This window comes from Alexandromys fortis, unplaced genomic scaffold (genome assembly GCF_014885135.2).
Source record: "Alexandromys fortis isolate MF-2015 unplaced genomic scaffold, M_Fortis_MF-2015_v1.1 scaffold_90, whole genome shotgun sequence".
NCBI classification, from domain to species: domain Eukaryota; kingdom Metazoa; phylum Chordata; class Mammalia; order Rodentia; family Cricetidae; genus Alexandromys; species Alexandromys fortis.
In genome coordinates, this window is record NW_026067985.1 from 5,778,642 (window position 1) to 5,797,622 (window position 18,981).

Here is an 18,981-nt window from a genome sequence, read left to right on the forward strand (position 1 = left end):
TCTTGGAACTTGCTCTGTAGACCAGGCTGCCCTCAGAACTCAGAGATCCATATGTCCCAGAATGCTGGGATTAAAGGCATGGACTATCACCATCACCTGGCTTTCCTGATATATTCTAATCCTTGGCCATAATGGACATTGTAACAGCTAGAATCTTGGCACATATGTCCTTGTGCCGTTATGCTTGCTTCTCTGTGGATCAAGCATTTCTTTAGTTTTATCCCACATAGTCATATTGCCAGTAACTGGTGAAGACACTTCCCCCCATATAGACACTCTTCTTTCTTACCTTTCTTTTTTTTCTTGTGTGTGTGTGTGTGTGTGTGTGTTGCTGTTGTTTGGTGGGGTGGGCTATTTTTTGTTGTTGTGGGGTTTTTTTGTTTATTTGTTTTGTTTTGTTTTTGTTTTTGTTTTCTGAGAGTCTTGCTTTGTATCCCAGGATATTCTTGAATTTGTATAGGCAAGACCATCATAGAGTTTGTGATTCTCCAGCCTCAGTCTCTTATCTACTGGGATTACAGGCTTGCATACACTTTTGCTCTTTTGTTGTTGTGTTGTTTTATTTTTGAGATAGGGTTTCACACTATGTAGCCCTAGAAGTATATATGAAGATCAAACTGGTCTCAAACTCACAGAGATCTACCTGCCTCTGATTTTCAAGTACTGAAACTGATCCATTTCTGTTAGTTTTGTAGATGAGGTCTGTGTTCTCAGGCTAGCTGCCGCCGCTGCTTCTTCCTTCCTTCCTTCTTCCTCCTCCTCCTCCTCCTCCTCCTCCTCCCCCCTCCTCCTCCTCCTCCTCCTCCTCCTCCTCCTCCTCCTCCTCCTCCTCCTCTCTTCTTCTTTTGTTTTGTCTTGATTTTTTTTTTGAGACAGGGTTTCTCTGTATAGTCCTGGCTAACCTAGAACTCACTCTATAGACCAGGCTGACCTCAAACTCACAAATATCTCTTCCCCTCTGCTTCCCAAGTGCTAGGATTAAAGGCCTGTGTCACCACCTGCCTGCCTTTACCATCTGCTTCTTAAACTCAAGTGATCCTTCTACTTTAGCTTTCCAGGTAGTTTGAGACCACAGACATGTGTCACTGTACCCAGTGCTGCATTATTTTTAATACATGATGGTGAGGTAATGATACATTGTTTTACTTCAGTTGCCAAAGAACTTGAACATCTTTTTATCTGTTGGACATTTTTACTGTCATTTTTGGAATGATTTGCTTTTTTCTTCACTGGCATCATTTTGTCAGTGTTGTAGTACATTTTAAATTTCTGAAAATGTACCAGTGTTTAAGTCAAGTGATGTCTTGTAGGCAGACGGTAGCTCGGTAGATAAAGAAGCAAAGCCTGATGACTTGAGTTTGAGTCCCCAGAATCCATGTAAAGGTGTAAGGGGAGGACCAACTCTCCGAAGTTGTCCTCAAACCTCCTCACTCGTGTCATAACATATACTTGCCCGTACACATAGAGAATAAAAATAGTTCATAAATTTAGGGTCTGATGAGATGGCTCAACTGCTAAAGGCATTTGCAGTCAATCCCAAGGACCTGATATCAATTCCCAGAACCCATGTGGTGGAAAGAGAAATGACTCATGCACTTTGTCCCCTGACCTCACAAGCATGCCCTGGAACTTGCATATTCCCACCTCTCCAATAAATAAATAAAATTATACATTTTTTAAATGAGCTTACATATTTGATCTTACCTCCCCATTCTAGGGAGTTCATACCTTGCTAGTGACAATGTATGAAGTTGCTGTCATCCTGACCTATAAAGCTCTATCTCATACAGCTTGTCATGGAGCTTTAGCGTTGTTTAAACCCAGGTCAGTTTGCTGATTTGTGGCATCTATGCAATGGCTAGAACCCCTGAATTTGTCATGCATATGGCCAAACCACTTGAACTACAGTAGCTCTGAAAAGTCAGTGCACAGATTGCTTACCATGGTGGTAAGTTCCTAGTGAATCTGGTAGCTGTCCATATTTTACAGATTCTTTTTGAAAAATATCTTTTTAAAAATATTGCTTCTTAGCCGGGCGGTGGTGGCGCACGCCTTTAATCCTAGCACTTGGGAGGCAGAGGCAGGCGGATCTCTGTGATTTCAAGACCAGCGTGGTCTACAAGAGCTAGTTCCGGGACAGGCTCTAAAACCACAGAGAAACCCTGTCTCGAAAAACCAAAAAAATAAAATAAAAAATAAATAAAAATATTGCTTCTTTAGAATCCATATCTGAAGAGGGTGATGTATATAAAATAGTTGGATTATTGCATTAGGCCCCCCCCCCCTTTGACCTCTTAGTATTCTGCTGGTGTTTCACAATCTTCTGGCTCTTAGGATCAAACCGCAGACCCAGCCCTTGGGAGAGAGGCTGTCTGGGTTTGCAGCTGCAGTAACTCTAGGCTACTCACTTCCCAAAAGGTTAGGCTTTAAACATTTTAAATCATTTTTTGATTTAAAAGTTTTCATTTTGCTTACTCTCCTTGAATATGAATTCTGGCTTTGAGTTCATTTGTCAGGAAACTGATGCAGCCTGTCCTTAGCCCTCAAAGGCAGAGCCTTCCAGGTTTTCACTCTGCATTAAGTGCTATGGCAAAACTAATCTGTTTTGTAAATAGACAGTGTTTGAATAAATATGGTCTTGATTTTTATAGTGTTATGGCTTGTTATTACAGCAATTGAGAATGTAACTTCATAGTTGGGAATGTAACTTTATAAGAAAATATATCTTTTGTTATGAGAAGAGGCCCATCATGGCAGATCTTATCTATATGCAGTGACTGTGGCTCTAGTTTTTTTCTCAGTCTGGAAACTGTCATGAAATATAGATGGCTGTTTGTGGTTTATAAGCTAAAATATACTGGTGATTAAATTTAAAACAACCAAACTGTGATTGCCAACTTGTTTTCTGTACCTTGCCCGATATCAACTTCTCAATGGTCATTTCCCTTGCAGGCTCCACTGCTTCTCCATTGCCCTTGGAAAATGAGGAACAGATCCGACTGCAGGCCCGGAAGCGCCTGGAAGAACAACTGCTACAGTACCGAGTAAAGCGCCAGCAGGAGAGGGTAAGTCTCCTGGATTGGAGTCTGGGCTGTATCCTGTTTCCTCTGTGTGAGTTCTGGTTTACTTCTGGATTGTCCAGTCCACATCTGAGTTGTCTGGTTTCTCCCTCTCACCCTTTCCTTCTGTGTTCTTTCCCAGCAGTTTCTAGCACATGTTTAACTGCAGTGTTTAGGATGTTTGTCATTCCTCCCCCCATCCCTCCCCTGGGATCACATAAATTTGTTAGAATGTCAGGATGGAAATTTTCCTGTGAGAGAAGGTTATGTTGGGGCTGGAGAGATGGTACTGGCTTTTCTTCCAGAGCATCTGTGTTTGATTCCCAGCACCAACATGACAGTCCACAATCCTCTGTAACTCCATATCCAAGGCATCCATCACCCTCTTCTCACCTCCAAGGGCACCAGGCATGCACATAGCACACAGATATACATATAGGCAAACACTTATGCACATAAAATAAAAATAATTTTTAGGCTGGGTGGTGGTGGCGCACGCCTTTAATTCTAGCACTCGGGAGGCAGAGGCAGGCAGATCTTTGTGAGTTTGAGGCCAGCCTGGTCTACAAGAGCTAATTCCAGGACAGGCTCCAAAGCTACAGAGAAACCCTGTCTCAAAAAAAACAATAATAATAATAATAATAATAATAATTTTTAAAGAAAGTTATGTTGACATACAAAGCTGAACTTTTTCCTTTATCCCAAATATCACTCAGGCCATTTTGGAATTTCTAGTTAGTATATGATGTAAGAGTTAGAAACCCTAACAAACAGTAGAATTGGTGTTATTTGCAGATTGATGATGCCTTGGAAGACTATGAATAATGAACTCAAAACCATTATTAGATGTAATTTGGTTTAAGAAATTGTCTGTTGGGGGCTGGAGAGATGGCTCAGAGGTTAAGAGCACTGACTGCTTGCTCTTCCAGAAGACCTAAGTTCAATTCCTGGCAACCACGTGGTGGGTCACAACCATCAATAATGAGACCTGATGCCCTCTTCTGGCCTCCAGGAATTCATGCATGCAGAACACTGTATACATAATAAATAAGTCTTAAAGAAAAAGAAAAAAAGAAAGAAAAGAAAGTGTCTTTATTATTTCTGTTTATTAATGGGAAAATTCAGTAATTATCGTACCGTGATCGCTTGGAAAAGATAATTTACAACAATAAAAATGATTAAAAAAATTAGCTGGGAATTAAAATGATAATAAACAATTTAAAATGGAGCAAGAGTTTCACATAGTTGGGTGCTTTAACACAGTTACCTTAGTACCACGATGGAGGCAGGGGGATCACAAGTTCTTAATCAGCCTGAACTATGAGACCCCTGTGTCACCATCCTCCTCACCCAATTAGAAAGGGTACAATATGTCTTTGGTGAGGTATGTATAAGCAGATAAGAGTAAAGATGCTTATTACCGCTTGAATAATTTCAAAACTAAAAACTAAAATAATTTCAAAACTAAAGTTGACCTAATTTAATAGGACTTTTTGAAAAAAAAAATAGTTTTTCTCTATATTTGAGAAACTAACCAGGACGATAGCCAGGAAAGTTTTGCCAAGAAAGTTAGATGAGCAGGAATTGTTATGTTACTCACTTTAAAATGTTTTTCCAGGGATGGCTATTAAAGGATGTGTTTCAGGCCCCGGAAGGTCAAATCTGATTACTCAATGTAACCTGAGTGGTGAGAGAAAGACAATTAAAAGATCAGCTGCACCCAACATTCTAAGGGTCTGGCCGACTGCCATTGGTAGAAAGAATGTTCATTGGCACATGCTTTATGGATGATAATTTTAGAACACTGCTTGCTAATCTTAATCATATTTTATACTTTTGTTTTCTTCTCAGTTCAGTCAACCTGCAACAAAAATGAAACTTTTTAGTACACTTGATCCTGAGCTCATGTTAAATCCAGAAAATTTGCCAAGAGCCAGTACTGTAGCTGTGACAAAAGAGTATTCCTTCCTGCGTACCAGTGTTCCTCGAGGGCCCAAGGTAGGCAGCTTAGGGCTGCTGGCGCATTCTAAGGAGAAAAAGAGTTCCAAATCAAGCAAGATTCGGAGTCTGGCTGACTACAGAACTGAAGATTCAAGTGGCTCTGGTGGCCTCGGATCCACTGCTGATGCTGTTGGAGCTTCCCTGAAACAGAGTAGAAGCAGCACTTCAGTTGTGTCTGAGGTTAGCCCGTCACCTGAGACTGATAGCCGTGTAGAGAGCACCTCACTGACTGGGGATAGTGTGTTGGAGGCCGATGGAAATGAAAGTGACAGCTCCTCACACAGCAGCTTCTCTGCAAGAGGGGCCTGCAGTGTCCTGGCTAATGTGGGCATGCCGGGAGCAGCTTATATGGTTGATGGCCAGGAGATTTCTGCTGACGCCCTGGGCCAGTTTCCTTCGATTAAAGATGTACTACAATCTGCAGCAGCCCAGTGCCAGGATCAGAACCAGGAAGTCAACGGGGAGGTACAGAGCCGCAGAGACAGTGTCTGCAGCAGGTAAGGCAGCAGCTTTGACTCTGGGCTCTCATCCACTCTTGTGCCAGGTGTTTTTGTTAATGCACCCCAATCTTTACATTGGCTTTTCAACTACTCAGAGCTCTGTCACTTTATAAGTAGAGTCATTACTAAACCACTTGTGTGGTATGAAAAGCATCCATTTTCTCATATTCACATAAACCTATCTCTTAAGCACCTGGGAAGGTGCTTATAAACTCCTGCTTCTGGAGCATGTTCTTTTATAGGAGGCGTGAGCATAAAATTAAGTACACTGTAAAGACTTTTTACTTGTTTATTTTAAAATCTGGGAGGAAGTGGGTGTTAGTGATCCATACCCATGAACCAAGCACTTAGGAGACTGAGGCAGGAGAATTGTAAGTTCAGAATCAGTCTAGACTTCATAGAGAGTTTCAGGTCACAGAGGACCTGTGTATTTCCTACATAATAGAAGGACTCTATCTTTTAAAAAAGCAAAAACAAAACAAAAACAAAAAGGTCCAGAAAACAGGAGAAGCAGAAGGGGTATGTAGAAATATGAAGAAGGATAAAGGATTAACAACTATTAAATTCTCATCTCCTGACTTTATACTTCTGACCCCTAGTATGTCCATGGAGAGCTCTCTTGCTGAAACACAGGATGAAATGTTGCAGATTCTTAAAGATAAAATGAGACTTGAAGGACAGCTGGAGGCTTTGTCTTTAGAAGCCAGTCAGGTAAGGGGTGTTTGATTGTTGCTTAATGAGGCAAATCTTTGAAAACAATATCTTCTTGTCTTTGCTGTGTGTAATTTTATAGATATCCTTAAGTGTAATTCATCAGCCAAGTTGTCCATGTTCCACGTTTTGTCTGTAGAGCATATTGGTCATATACAAAGTTGTGTTATAACTAATTCATTCTTTCCCTTTTTCTCCATCAGAATTTGCCAAGAGCATGTCCTAAATATACCTGAGAGTCTAATAGTTTATTTCTTCTGGTGGCTTTACATTTCTCTGATAGAGTAACAGTTTCGTTTTGTCCCCATTAGTACTTTTTGCAGTGGCTTCTGCATTTACTTTCTTATCTTTTTTTTGTTTTGTTTTGGTTTGGTTTTTGGTTTTTGAGACAAGGTTTCTCTGTAGCTTTAGAGCCTGTCCTGGAACTAGCTCTTGTAGACCAGGCTGGTCTCGAACTCTTAGAGATCCTCCTGTTTTGCCTCCCGAGTGCTGGGATTAAGGCGTGCACCCACCACTGCCCAGCTTACATTTACTTTTTAATAGTTTTTTTTTTTCAGTTCTTAAAGGGTATTACATTTGTTTGTTTGTGCTTGTGTATACGGTAGAGATGGATATACACCTGCTTTGGCATGTATGTGGATGCTAGACAACTTGCAGTATTTGGTTTGTTCTTTCTACCATACGGGTTTGGGGAATCAAACTAAGAGCATCATGCTTGGAAGCAAGTGACTTTACCTTCTGAGCTATCTTGCTAGTCCAGGGTCTGCTTTGTCTGATATTAATTTTACTGTATCTTGTTTTTTATGGGGGAGGGGAATCTGGAGAAGCTGACCAGTGGTTAAGAGCACTTACTGTTCTTTCAGAGAACCCAAGGTTGTTTGAATTCAAAGCAGGCAGCTGCACAGCTGCCTATAATTTCAGCCCTAGAGGATCTAGCATACCCTCTTCTGTCCTTTGTGGGTACTCCCATGTGTATACACACATACATAAATTTATTTTTTTTTAAAAAATGATTTTTCATTTCTTTTTTTCAAATTTTATTTTATTGATATTTATTGAGCTCTATATTTTTCTCTGCTCCCTTCCCTGTCTCTCCCCTTCCCCCTTCAGACCTCCCCCAAGGTCCCCATGTTCCCAGCTTACTCAGGATATCTTGTCTTTTTATACTTTCTACTTCCCATGTAGATTAGATCTATGTAAGTCTCTCTTAGTGTCCTCATTGTTGTCTGAGTTCTCTGGGATTCTGGTTTGTAGGCTGGTTTTCTTTGCTTTATGTTTAAAAACCACCTATGAGTGAGTACATGTGATAATTGTCTTTCTGTGTCTGGGTTACCTCACTCAAAATAATGTTTTCTAGCTCCATCCATTTTCCTGCAAAATTCAAGCTTTCATTATTTTTTTCTGCTGTGTAGTACTCCATTGTGTAAGTGTACCACATTTTTCTTATCCATTCTTCAATCAAGGGGCATTTTGGTTGTTTGTAGATTCTGGCTATGACAAACAGCTGCTATGAACATAGTTGAACACATGTCCTTGTGGCACGATTGAGCATCCTTTGGATATATATCCAAAAGTGGTATTACTGGGTCTTGAGGAAGGTTGTTTCCTAATTTTCTGAGAAATTGCCACACTGACATCCAAAGGGTTGTACCAGCTTGCATTCCCACCAGCAATGCAGAAGTGTTTCCTTTTCCCCACAACCTCTCCAGCATAAGTTGTCATCAGTGTTTTTGATCTTGGCCATTCTTTCAGGCATAAGATGGAATCTTAGAGTTGTTTTGATTTGCATTTTCTGATGACTAAGGATGTTGAGCATTTCCTTAAGTGTCTTTCAGCCATTTTAGATTCCTGGTTTTTCATTTCTTGTTTTTCAGGTTTTTTTCAACTTCCTCTCTCCTCCTCCTCTTCTCCTCCTCCTCCTTCTCCTCCTTCTCCTCCTCCTCTCCTCCTCCTCCTTCTCCTCCTCCTCCTTCTCCTCCTCCTCCTCTTCTCCTCCTCCTCCTCCTTCTCCTCCTCTTCTCTTCTTCCTCCTTTTCTCCCCCTTTCTCTCTCTTTGTTTTGAGACAATTCTCATATAGCCCAGGGTGGCTTTGAAGTTGCTATGGAGCTAAGGATAACCTTGAGCTCTTTAACCTCATACCTGCCCCCCTCAATGGCTTGGACTACAGGCCTTTGCCACCATGACTGGCTTGTTTTAAATTTTGTTTGTTTATTTTTTTCTCAATAGCAGAGAACTAGATTTTTTTCTTTCTGTCAGTAGTTTAGAATGAGTCTGTTCAGGGGAATTCAGCTATACACTTTATGAGGGGGATCATTACATAGACATGCTGAGATAGCAAGAGACCTGAGGCTATAAACACACACTACAGTGTGAAAAGCCATGTGTGGCAGTGAGATTAAATTGCTTTGCTAAGTACATATGTCATGCTTAAAAATTCCTTAGGCAAGCCGGGCAGTGGTGGCGCACGCCTTTAATCCCAGTACTCGGGAGGCAGAGGCAGGCGGATCTCTGTGAGTTCGAGGCCAGCCTGGTCTACTAGAGCTAGTTCCAGGACAGGAACCAAAAGCTACGGAGAAACCCTGTCTCGAAAATCAAAAAAAAAAAAAATTCCTTAGGCATAAGTCAGTTAATTTAGCTATACATAAAACAGTCTTCAAAGGTGATGTAAGAGGTTTTAAGAGTAATGTTTGGTTGCCCACAGTTTTCTGTACTAATTCAGAATGTAACTTTTTCGCCTACATTCATGCTTCCTCTGTGTACTCAGTTCTGAGGTTGGTCTGAGTACCTTCACTTGCTTTGTTTTCTGATGTTCCTGTGAAGTGGGTCCTGCTAAACTCAAGAGCTACATAGATCTCTGGCAGTTTTATGTGGATGTCAGTTATACTGGCTCTAAATTCCTCTTGACCTGGTGTGCAGGTCAGAGTTAGAACATTTGCCTAGCATGCATAAGTCCCTGGGGTTAATCCCTATCACTGCAAATAAATAAAATCTTGTTGAGTTTTACTGATTTATTTCAGTTCCTTTTGGTGTTTGTTCTGTTGAATATGTTGTTTTCACAATTTTCTTTAGTGTCTTGAATTCCTATACATACTCTTAGACTTGGGGTGAGTAAAATGTGCTGGTGGCTGGGTCTTTGTCTTTTTAAGTTTTTATTTATCAACCCCCCCCTTTTGTGGTGCTAGGGATCCTATTGCATGCTACCCAAACTCTCTACCACCGAGTAACACACCCAGCCCTCACTTGTCTCATGGCTCCTCTGTAGCTCCTGGGCTAAGTTTGCTCTATATGCTCTGTCCTGTGGCATTGTTGTAGTTACTCAGTGCCACTCTTCCATCTGCCCTGGCGCAGCCCTGGAGTTTCTACAACAGCAGCATTTTTCTGCAGATGTTTTGCAGATTTTCTTCAGTGATCAGAATCTGACTGCTTTTATTTCTTAGGGATCTTTCAACTTCTTTGATATGAGGGATAGCTAACTGTCATGTTTAAGTGACTGGTTTGATGGTAGAATGTTTTAAGTAACACTAATTGTAGATGTAATAAGTTTCAGCAGCCTTGTTAAAACAGTGGATAGAAGTGACTTGTTTTTATGAAAGCCATTGTGGTCGTTTGGGATATTTTCAGGCACTTCAAGAGAAGGCTGAGCTACAGGCCCAGCTTGCTGCCCTGAGCACAAGGCTGCAGGCACAGGTAGAGCACAGTCACAGCAGCCAGCAGAAGCAAGACTCCCTTAGTTCTGAAGTGAACACTTTGAAGCAATCTTGCTGGGATCTGGAACGGGCCATGACTGACCTGCAGAACATGCTAGAAGCTAAAAATGCCAGCCTGGCATCCTCTAACAATGACCTGCAAGTGGCAGAGGAGCAGTATCAGAGACTGATGGCCAAAGTAGAGGACATGCAGAGAAACATCCTCAGCAAGGACAACACAGGTAAGGTCTGCAGCCCAAATGTGCTTTCTGGATCATGTGGATGAAGCTTCAGGTTCATGTTAGCTTAGCATTTACTACAGAGTCTCTACATTACTAAAGTAAATAGAAAGTCTATGCTTTCGCATAAAATAGCTATTGTAATCTTAGAAATTGACTGGGCTTTTGACCACTAGAAATAATTTTTTCTACTCTTTTTTTCCCCTAAACCTAGTGTTTTTGGAGTAGTTGAGCTGTGTGTTTATTCTACATTTATCCCTATGAATTTCATGTGTTATCTAAAATATTTAAGAGCAATGCCTATATTGTTGATTAGTGACCCTTTGTTCAGTGTGTTGGTCTGTAACTCTCAGGAGCTAACCTGAAGGTCATTCATAGAGATACCCTGGTTTCAGTCTTCACCTAAGCCAAACCCTGATACCAAACAGACATTAAGAAAATATTATTTGAATAGGAGTTTCAAAGAGAGGGAGAAGTGGGGTTGGGACTGAAGACTAAGACCTCAGGACATAGAAAAACACAGAATTCTTAGGTGAGGCTCTTGTCCAGTGCAGAGGAGGGTCGTGTCTAGTCTTTGTGCTCTCAGCTGAGACTGTGAGGCTGTGATGACTTAAGGAGAACAATGATGAGCTGCTATCCCAGAAGCTCCTTTCTAACACCAGAGCAGAGCAAAGTCCACCTGCATCAGAGCAGTCCCTTAGTAGTTGCTATTTTTCAGTCTTTGACGATTTTTTGATAACTAGTTCCTCAGGGGAAAAAAAATCTGAAATTTTCTAGATGAGTTAATTTTGTTCCTTTGAGGACTGCCATTTTCATTGGACTAGTGTTCCTAGGCTGGCATAATAGACTTGGGATGAGTTGCTTACTGTGTCTAGTATGGAGGTTCCTACACTGATCTGTAGCTGCTTTCTGTGTATGATTTGGATGTGGACAGTATTTTGAGGTCTCATTACTTTGGAATTGAAACAATGAAAAGAAAGGATCATAAATTCTCTTTTAAAAAAATCATACTTTTTCAGGGAATCCTGACTGCTCTTTGGACTGGAGAGGAAGGGGGGGGAGTGGGAGGAGGGGGGAGGATATGGGAGGCTGGGAGGAGGCAGAAATTTTCAATAAAAATAAATAAATGAAAATAAATAAAATAAAAAGATGAAATAAAAAAATCATACTTTTTTGTTGTTATGTTTTTGTTTTTGAGACATGATCTCATGTAGCTTAGGCTAGCCTTGAACTTGCTTTGTTACTGAGAATGACCTTGAGCATTGGATCCTTCTGCCTCCCATCTCTCAGGTGGTAAGCCAAAAAGTTTGTACCACTGTATCCTACTTAGGGTTACTATTGCTGTGATGAACCACCATGACTTAGGGAGGAAAGGGTTTATTTGGCTTATGTTTCCATATCACTGTTCATCATTGAAGGAAGTCAGGACAGGAACTCAGACAGCCAGGATCCTGGAGGCAAGAGATGATGCAGAGGCCATGGAGAAATACTGCTTACTGGCCTGCCCCCCTGGTCTGCTCAGTCTGGTTTCTTATAGAACCCAAGGACCACCAGCACAGGGGTGACATTACTCTAGATGGACTGGGCCGTCCCTCATCAGTGACTAATTAAGAAAATTCCCTACAGGATTACCTATGACCTGATCTTATGGAAGTATTTTCTTGAGTTTGTCCTCTCAGATGACTTTAGTTTATGTCAAATTGGCATAAAACTATCCAGAAAACTGGTCATCTCTCTCTCTCTGACTCTCTCAGTATCATTTAAAACATTGAAACCAGGTTTAGTGGCACATAACTTCAAAACTTTAGTCCCAGCTACTCTGAAAGCTAATCGAAGAAATAAAAAGTTTATGGCCAGCCTGGACAACTTAACAAGTCCCTGTAACCATATAAAAATAAAGAAATGAAGGAGAAAGTCTTCAAAAGACAAGTAGTTCCTAAATTCAGGATATAATTAAATTTTTGGTTTTTCGAGATAGGGTTTCTCTGTAGTTTTTGAGCCTGTTCTGGAACTCTCTTTGTAGACCAAGCTGGCCTCAAACTTACAGAGATCCGCCTGCCTCTGCCTCCCGAGTGCCAGGATTAAAGGTGTTTGCCACTACCACCCAGTTCATTACAGATTTTATAACAAATTTCTTCCCAGCTTAACTTTATTTGTAATTCTAGGTTTACTCATAGGACTTTTATAATTGTTCATGGACATTGCTGGATTAGCCAAGATTTGAGTCACTTGATATGTGTTCTTCCAACTCTGTAGGAAAAGGTGACACTCAGATCTCTTGTTTACCCTCAAGTCAGACTGTGAACAAGTGTCCTTTTTGTATCTGTTTTCTGTCACATGCCCACTCTGGGGCTTTCTTAAGGGGGTGTTTTGCTGTTTAAAATGGCTCCAAGGGGCTGGAGAGATGGCTCAGCAGTTAAGAGCACTGGCTGCTCTTCCTGAGGTCCTGAGTTCGATTCCCAGCAACCACATGGTGGCTGACAACCATCTGTAATGATATCTGGTGCCCTCCTCTGGCGTGCAGGCATACATGGAGGCAGAATGTTGTATACTTAATAAATAAATAAATCTTTAGAAAAAAATAAAATAAAATAAAATGGCTCCAAATACTGATGTTCTGTATGTGAGGAGATTCTGAGCTATTCTGTGGAGGAGACAGCTGGTTACAGAAACTTTCTTGTCACGGTAGCTGACTTCCACAGAGCTGCTGGCCATGAGCTTTATAGTCATTCATCATAATTAAGATAAATGACAGATGGGTGAGTAATTAGTAGATAATAGAGAAATAATTCAGGAAAGAAATAACATAAATAAGGTGTGTTTAAACAAATTCGCAGGTAAATGAACAGATACATTCATCAGTTACTAGAACTGTTATGTTGAGGGACTCACAGGAATCCCCTATCTGTCTGGGATCAGTGGTTCTCTGTCCATCACTGCTGTTTTTTGGTGACTTTATAGAACATAGCCACTTTGCATACACAACATCAACTGTATTGCTTCTCTCCATTGACTTCAACTTTCGGTCAGATGACCAATCAGCTGTGGCTTTTGTTAGTGCTGGTTAGTCTGAATTGGCTGTGCTTCCTTGCTTTCAGTGCATGACCTTCGGCAGCAGATGGCAGCCCTACAGAGTCAGCTCCACCAAGTACAGCTGGAGCGTACAACACTGACCAGCAAACTACAAGCATCACAGGCTGAAATTACATCACTGCAGCATGCCCGGCAGTGGTACCAACAGCAGCTTGCGTTGGCCCAGGAAGCCAGGGTCAGGCTGCAGGGAGAGGTGGCCCACATCCAGGTATAGTGCAGAAAACTTCTTTCAAGGATATGGCATGTGCTTTCCCCTGCATTACAAAGGTGTTTCTAAACTGAGTGTGATGGCATCCAAAACTCTTAGAGACTGAGACAAGACATCCAAAGCTACCAAAATGGGGGGAAAGGTGTTTATGGTTTTAGATTTCATATACATGTTTTTGTTTAGTATCCGATGATTACTTCCTAACCACACCCCTCCTCTACAAGAGCTTTTCATTCCTTCCTTTCAACCAAAGGGTCAATCTTCCTTTGACCCGAGCCCTCAAACACAAATGTCCTGGACTTTGAGGCTCTCCCCTTCTGTCCTCTGTGCTTTGAGTCTCTTTCTTGTGATGTTCTTGAATGAAAAAGAATTTGGCAGGTAGTCCTTGTCAGAGTTTGATCTTTCTCTGGCTGCTTGGCCTTGACCAATAGATATTTCCTACCTGAACTGTTGGCTTTCAGGACCTCTCTCCTATTTTGTAGCAGAAGCTAAACAAGCCAGTCTTTGAATTTGCATGTGTGAAAGGATGTGTTGGTCTGTGTATCCTTTAGACAGAAGTAACACTGATGTGTATGGTTTCACATGGCACTATCTGGAAGCTCTACTTAGGCATTATGCCTTTGCAACATGCAAGAGAAATAGGCAAGTTTCTGGAATATATTTTACTCTGAAGGTCAGGCCTGACTGACTATACTGATTAAAGATGCAAAATAGCACTTTCAGTCATCCTTTGGAAAATTTAGCTTAGTCAAGCATGCAAACACATATCTGTATAATCCCAGCACTTAGGAGGCAGAGGCAGGTGGCTCTCTGTGAGTTCTGAGGCTAGCCTGGTCTGTAAAGCAAGTTCCAGGCTACATGTCTCGGGGTGGGGGGGAGGAGAGGGAGAGGGATGAGAAAGAAAGAGGAAGAGAAGAGGAGAGAGAAAAAGGAAAGAAAGAAGACATAAATTGCTATGCTCTTTAGGTGTAGAATATTCAAAGAAGTTGAATTCATGTGTAAGTCAGGGAAATTGAAAGGTAACGCAGTCAAGGAGTGTGGTGATTTTGGAAACTTCCTGCTTTTTTATGGTCTGTAATTAGGGCTCTTCATGCTGCTTCTGCCCCTGACTACTGCTTTCTGTAGTACTCAGTGGGGTGGAAGATGCAGGGCAGTCCTTTTCTTTTTGTTGTCTTTAAACACAGCCCCAGCAACTGCTGTATTTCCTCCCTTGCTCTGTGCAGCTTCTCCAGCTCTGAGGCCCATCATTCTGTCCCATCTTGAACTTGTCAGTTTAGGAGGTCTGCCAGGGTTGTACATGAGGTGGGGGAGATCTTGCCACAGACCTTTTGCACTTAAGTATTTTCATATTTTGCATCTCTCTGCTGCTCCTGCTCACCCCTTGGGGGAAGGTTTAGGGTGCTGAGTTCCCTCTCTCAAAGACACTGTGAGCCAAATTAGGCCTTGATTGTCTCTGGACTTGGTGGTGATCCAGTGGGATTTGGTTATTAGTTTATAGGTGTACCTTAAGTGGGAACTCCAGTGTAGGTCATGTCCAAACTGCATGATCTCAGGTGTGAAGGCCTGATTTCTTGGTGCACCTCCTTCCCCAAAACAGGACCCCCATGGCTCCAGTTCAATGTAGGCTGGCAGAGGATTTGTGGAATTGAGTCTTCGGGTAGAAGACAAAAGGGCAGCTTTCCCTGCATTGGGGGACATTTAGGAGGTCAGCCAGTAGCCATTGTTAACAAAGAGAGCACATCTTAGTGACAAATGAGAGGATGGCCTATACTTAATAGCTAATTTTAAGTTCCTTTTTACCTCCTGGGTTTTTCTTTGAAGGTTGGACAGATGACCCAAGCAGGCCTTTTGGAGCACCTGAAGCTTGAGAATGTGTCCCTGTCTCATCAGCTGACAGAAACTCAGCATAGATCCATCAAGGAAAAAGAACGCATAGCTGTTCAGCTCCAGAGCATTGAGGTGAGGGCTGTGGTGATGGTAGAGTGATCATTTTTATCTAACTTTGGCTCTTGCTAGCAAGTGTAAAACATGCACAGATATAATCAAATTACCTATAAGTGAACATAAATGTATCTTGTGACTATGTATACTTTTCTATATTATGTAATATTTCAAAAAATTCTTCTGGGGCTACAGAGATGGCAGAGTAGGTGAGAGCACTTGTTGTGCAAGTATGAGGACATGAGTTACATAAAAGTCAGACTGGTGGGGGCTGGAGAGATGGCTCAGTGGTTAAGAGCATTGCCTGCTCTTCCAAAGGTCCTGAGTTCAATTCCCGGCAACCACATGGTGGCTCACAACCATCTGTAATGAGGTCTGGTGCCCTCTTCTGGCCTGCAGACATACACATAGACAGAATATTGTATACATAATAAATAAATAAATAAATAAATAAATAAATAAATAAATAAATATTTAAAAAAAAGAAAAGAAAAGAAAAAAGAAAAAGTCAGACTGGCTGTATGTGCCTGTAAGTCCAGCATTTGTGGGAGGTTGAGACCAGGAACCTGTGAGCTTGCTGGCTAGCTAATCTACACAAAATGGCAAGTTTCACTTCAGTGAGAGACATTGCTTCGAGGTGGTATGATGGAAACAGAGACAGACACCCAGTATCTTCCTTGGGCCTGTGTGTGTGTGTGTGTGTGTGTGTGTGTGTGCGTGAGTGTGTTCCCACTCACTTATGTGCATGCACCACACAAACATCACGCACACACAAAATCCCTTTGAGCAATGTTCAGTAATAGCTGTTCATCATTTTGGAATTGCACATCTTCTCTGGCCTGAGTGTCCTTGGGACCTTGTAGTTCTTCTCTAAAACCTTGGACCTGAGTTCCTACCAGTGCACAGTGTATTGTTGCTATCTTGGGACAGAGTTAGCCATAGAGTGAATGGGGGAAAGGAGATTAAGTATATTTGTATGTTAAATAGTATTTCCCAGTGATGATAGTGTTTTTTGTTTGTAAGTGCTCAAACTGCCTTCAGTCCTGCAGTGCCCACTGTTCTCCCAAAGGCATTTTCACTATTGTCCGTGTCTCTAAAGATCATCTCTAGATGATGATGGGAAATATAGTATATTTTGCTTGGATCCAAATCCCATCTATGTAACACCCTAACAGTGGTTCTTACTGCAACACTTTAATAAATTCCTCATGTTATGGTGACCCTGACCATAAAATTATTTCATTGTTGGGCTAGAGAGATGGCTTAGCAGTTAAAAGCACTGATTGCTCTTCCAGAGGTCCTGAGTTCAATTCCCAGCAACCACATGGTGGCTCACAACCACCTGTAATAAGATCTGGTGCCAACTTATGACCTGCAGGGACACATGCAAGCAAAACATTGTACACATAATAAATAAATAAATAAATAAATAAATCTTAAAAAAGTTATTTCACTGCTACTTCATGACTGTAATTTCACAACTGCTATGAATTGTAATGTAAATAAATATCTGATATGCAGGATATCTGATATATGACCCCCTCAATGGGGTCTTGACCCATAGGTTGAGAACCACTGTCCTCGATGATTTCTTAACCTAAAACTATCTGAGTCCTTTTTTTGCCTTTTAAGACAGGTCTTTGTAGCCAGGCTGGCTACAAACTCTCTATAACTAAAATAACCTTGAACTCTTAACCTCCTGCCTCCGTGTCCTAGGGATTGTAAGTATATACATGTCCCACAATATCCTTTTTATGTGATATGAGGATCAAACCCAGAGCTTTGTGAGTGCTAGGCAATCATTCTGCTAACTGCATTATATTCCTAGCCCCCCCCTTTTTTTCTTGTTAGAGATGGAGCACAAGCTCTTTTGTTTGTTTGTATTTTTGTTTTTCTAGACAGCATTTCTCTGTGTAACGGCTCTGACTGTCCTGGAACTCACTCTGTAGATCAGGCCAGCCTCGAACTCACCAGAGATCCACCTGCCTCTGACTCCCGAGTGCTGGAATTAAAGGCGTGTGCCACCACTGCCCAGCAGAGCATAAGCTCTTATATGTGCTAGTGATACGCTTTCTACCACAAGCCACATCTCTTGCCCTAGTTTCCTTTTGTATAAAATCGATAGTAATACTTGCTTGATATTCTTGTTATAAGAAGCAAAAAAGAAGAAACCATAAAGCATCTAGTCAGTGACTGACAGGATGGTAAAGTTGCTTGCTGCCAAGCCTATTGACTTAAGTTAGATGCCTGCAACCTACATGGTAGAAGAAAAACTGACTCCTGCAACTTATCTTCTGACCTCCATGATGTCACCATCATATGTGTGCCTGCACTCTGAAGTGCACTTTGCGTACACACTAAATGTAAAAAAGAATTTTTATATTTAAAAAAAATGTAGTCAGTAATGGTTGTGAATTATGTTTCTGGGTCAGTTTTGAGCCTGACCTTTCATAGATAGTTAACACAGAATTCAGCTTACTGATGGCTCATCTGATTTCTCATCCTTTCAACGTTCTACCTGTTTTTGTTCCCCACCCCCTCCATATGGAGCACACAGCCATTTGGCTCAGATAATGGGAGAGAACCATGTTGAGAGCCATAATGAGTAAAGGCTCTGTAAAGAACCAATGACACTTTTGATGTATAAATTATTTCCTGTAAGGAATGTACCAAAGCTGGGTGTGATAATGTATACCCACTGCTATTTCAGCACTCAGAAAGTATTTGACCAACATGGTCTGCTTATAGACCTGCATTTTAAAGTAAAAAAAAAAAAAGAGTTCAGTGTGTTGGCACATACCTTTAATCCCAGCACTCATCTTTTTTGTTTGTATTTTTGAGACAGGGTTTCTCTATGCAGCCTTGCCTGTCCTAGAACTCACTCTGTAGACCAGGCGGACCTCAACCTCAGAGATCTGCCTGTCTCTGCTTCCCAAGGGCTGGGATTAAAGGTATTGCCCAGCTTCCAGCACTTAGGAGACAAAAGTACAAAGATCTCTCTGAGTTTGAGGCCAGCTTGGTCCATGTAGGAAGTTGTAGTTCAGTGAGGCCTACAACTCAGAGGCAAAGTGGAAGGAACAGTGAAATGGCTTAGTAGTAAAGCGCTTGTCACCAAGACTGATGACGAGTTTGGTTCCTGTGACCAACATGGTGAAGGAAAGAACTGACTCCCACAGTTGTCCTTTGACTTCACAAAGATGTGTATTGCTTCTTTTTCCCATATATAAGATGTAATTAGAAAGCCTCTATCTTATTTTTTTAAAAAAAATAAGGTAACACAATGTCAGGTTTTACCATTTATAGTCAAATTATTAAGAAATGCCATATTTAGCTGAGTAGTAATTGTGCACACCTTTAATTCCAGCACTCTGGAGGCTGAGGCAGGTAGATCTCTGAGTTCAAGGCCAGCCTGGTCTATAAATTTCAAATAAATTTACAGGACAGGCTCCAAAGCTACAGTGAAACCTTATCTAAAAAAAAACAAACAAACAAAGGACTAGGACTGTTTGCTGTTTCTAGGACTAGAGAGAGGGCTCAGTGGT

At 41.4% G+C, this 18,981-nt stretch overlaps 1 protein-coding gene across 6 annotated transcripts in view; it reads left to right on the forward strand.

The window, feature by feature from the left end:
- The window catches only part of Golga3 (golgin A3), a 51,568-nt gene that overhangs the window by 8,543 nt on the left and 24,044 nt on the right, over positions 1 to 18,981 (forward strand). For all 6 annotated transcript variants that reach the window (XM_050158963.1, XM_050158962.1, XM_050158967.1 and 3 more), the window contains exons 4-9: positions 2,953 to 3,065; positions 4,911 to 5,557; positions 6,160 to 6,271; positions 9,894 to 10,200; positions 13,296 to 13,498; positions 15,320 to 15,457. In XM_050158963.1, coding sequence (XP_050014920.1) covers positions 2,953 to 3,065; positions 4,911 to 5,557; positions 6,160 to 6,271; positions 9,894 to 10,200; positions 13,296 to 13,498; positions 15,320 to 15,457 — 1,520 coding nt within the window. The remainder of the gene's footprint in view (positions 1 to 2,952; positions 3,066 to 4,910; positions 5,558 to 6,159; positions 6,272 to 9,893; positions 10,201 to 13,295; positions 13,499 to 15,319; positions 15,458 to 18,981) is intronic.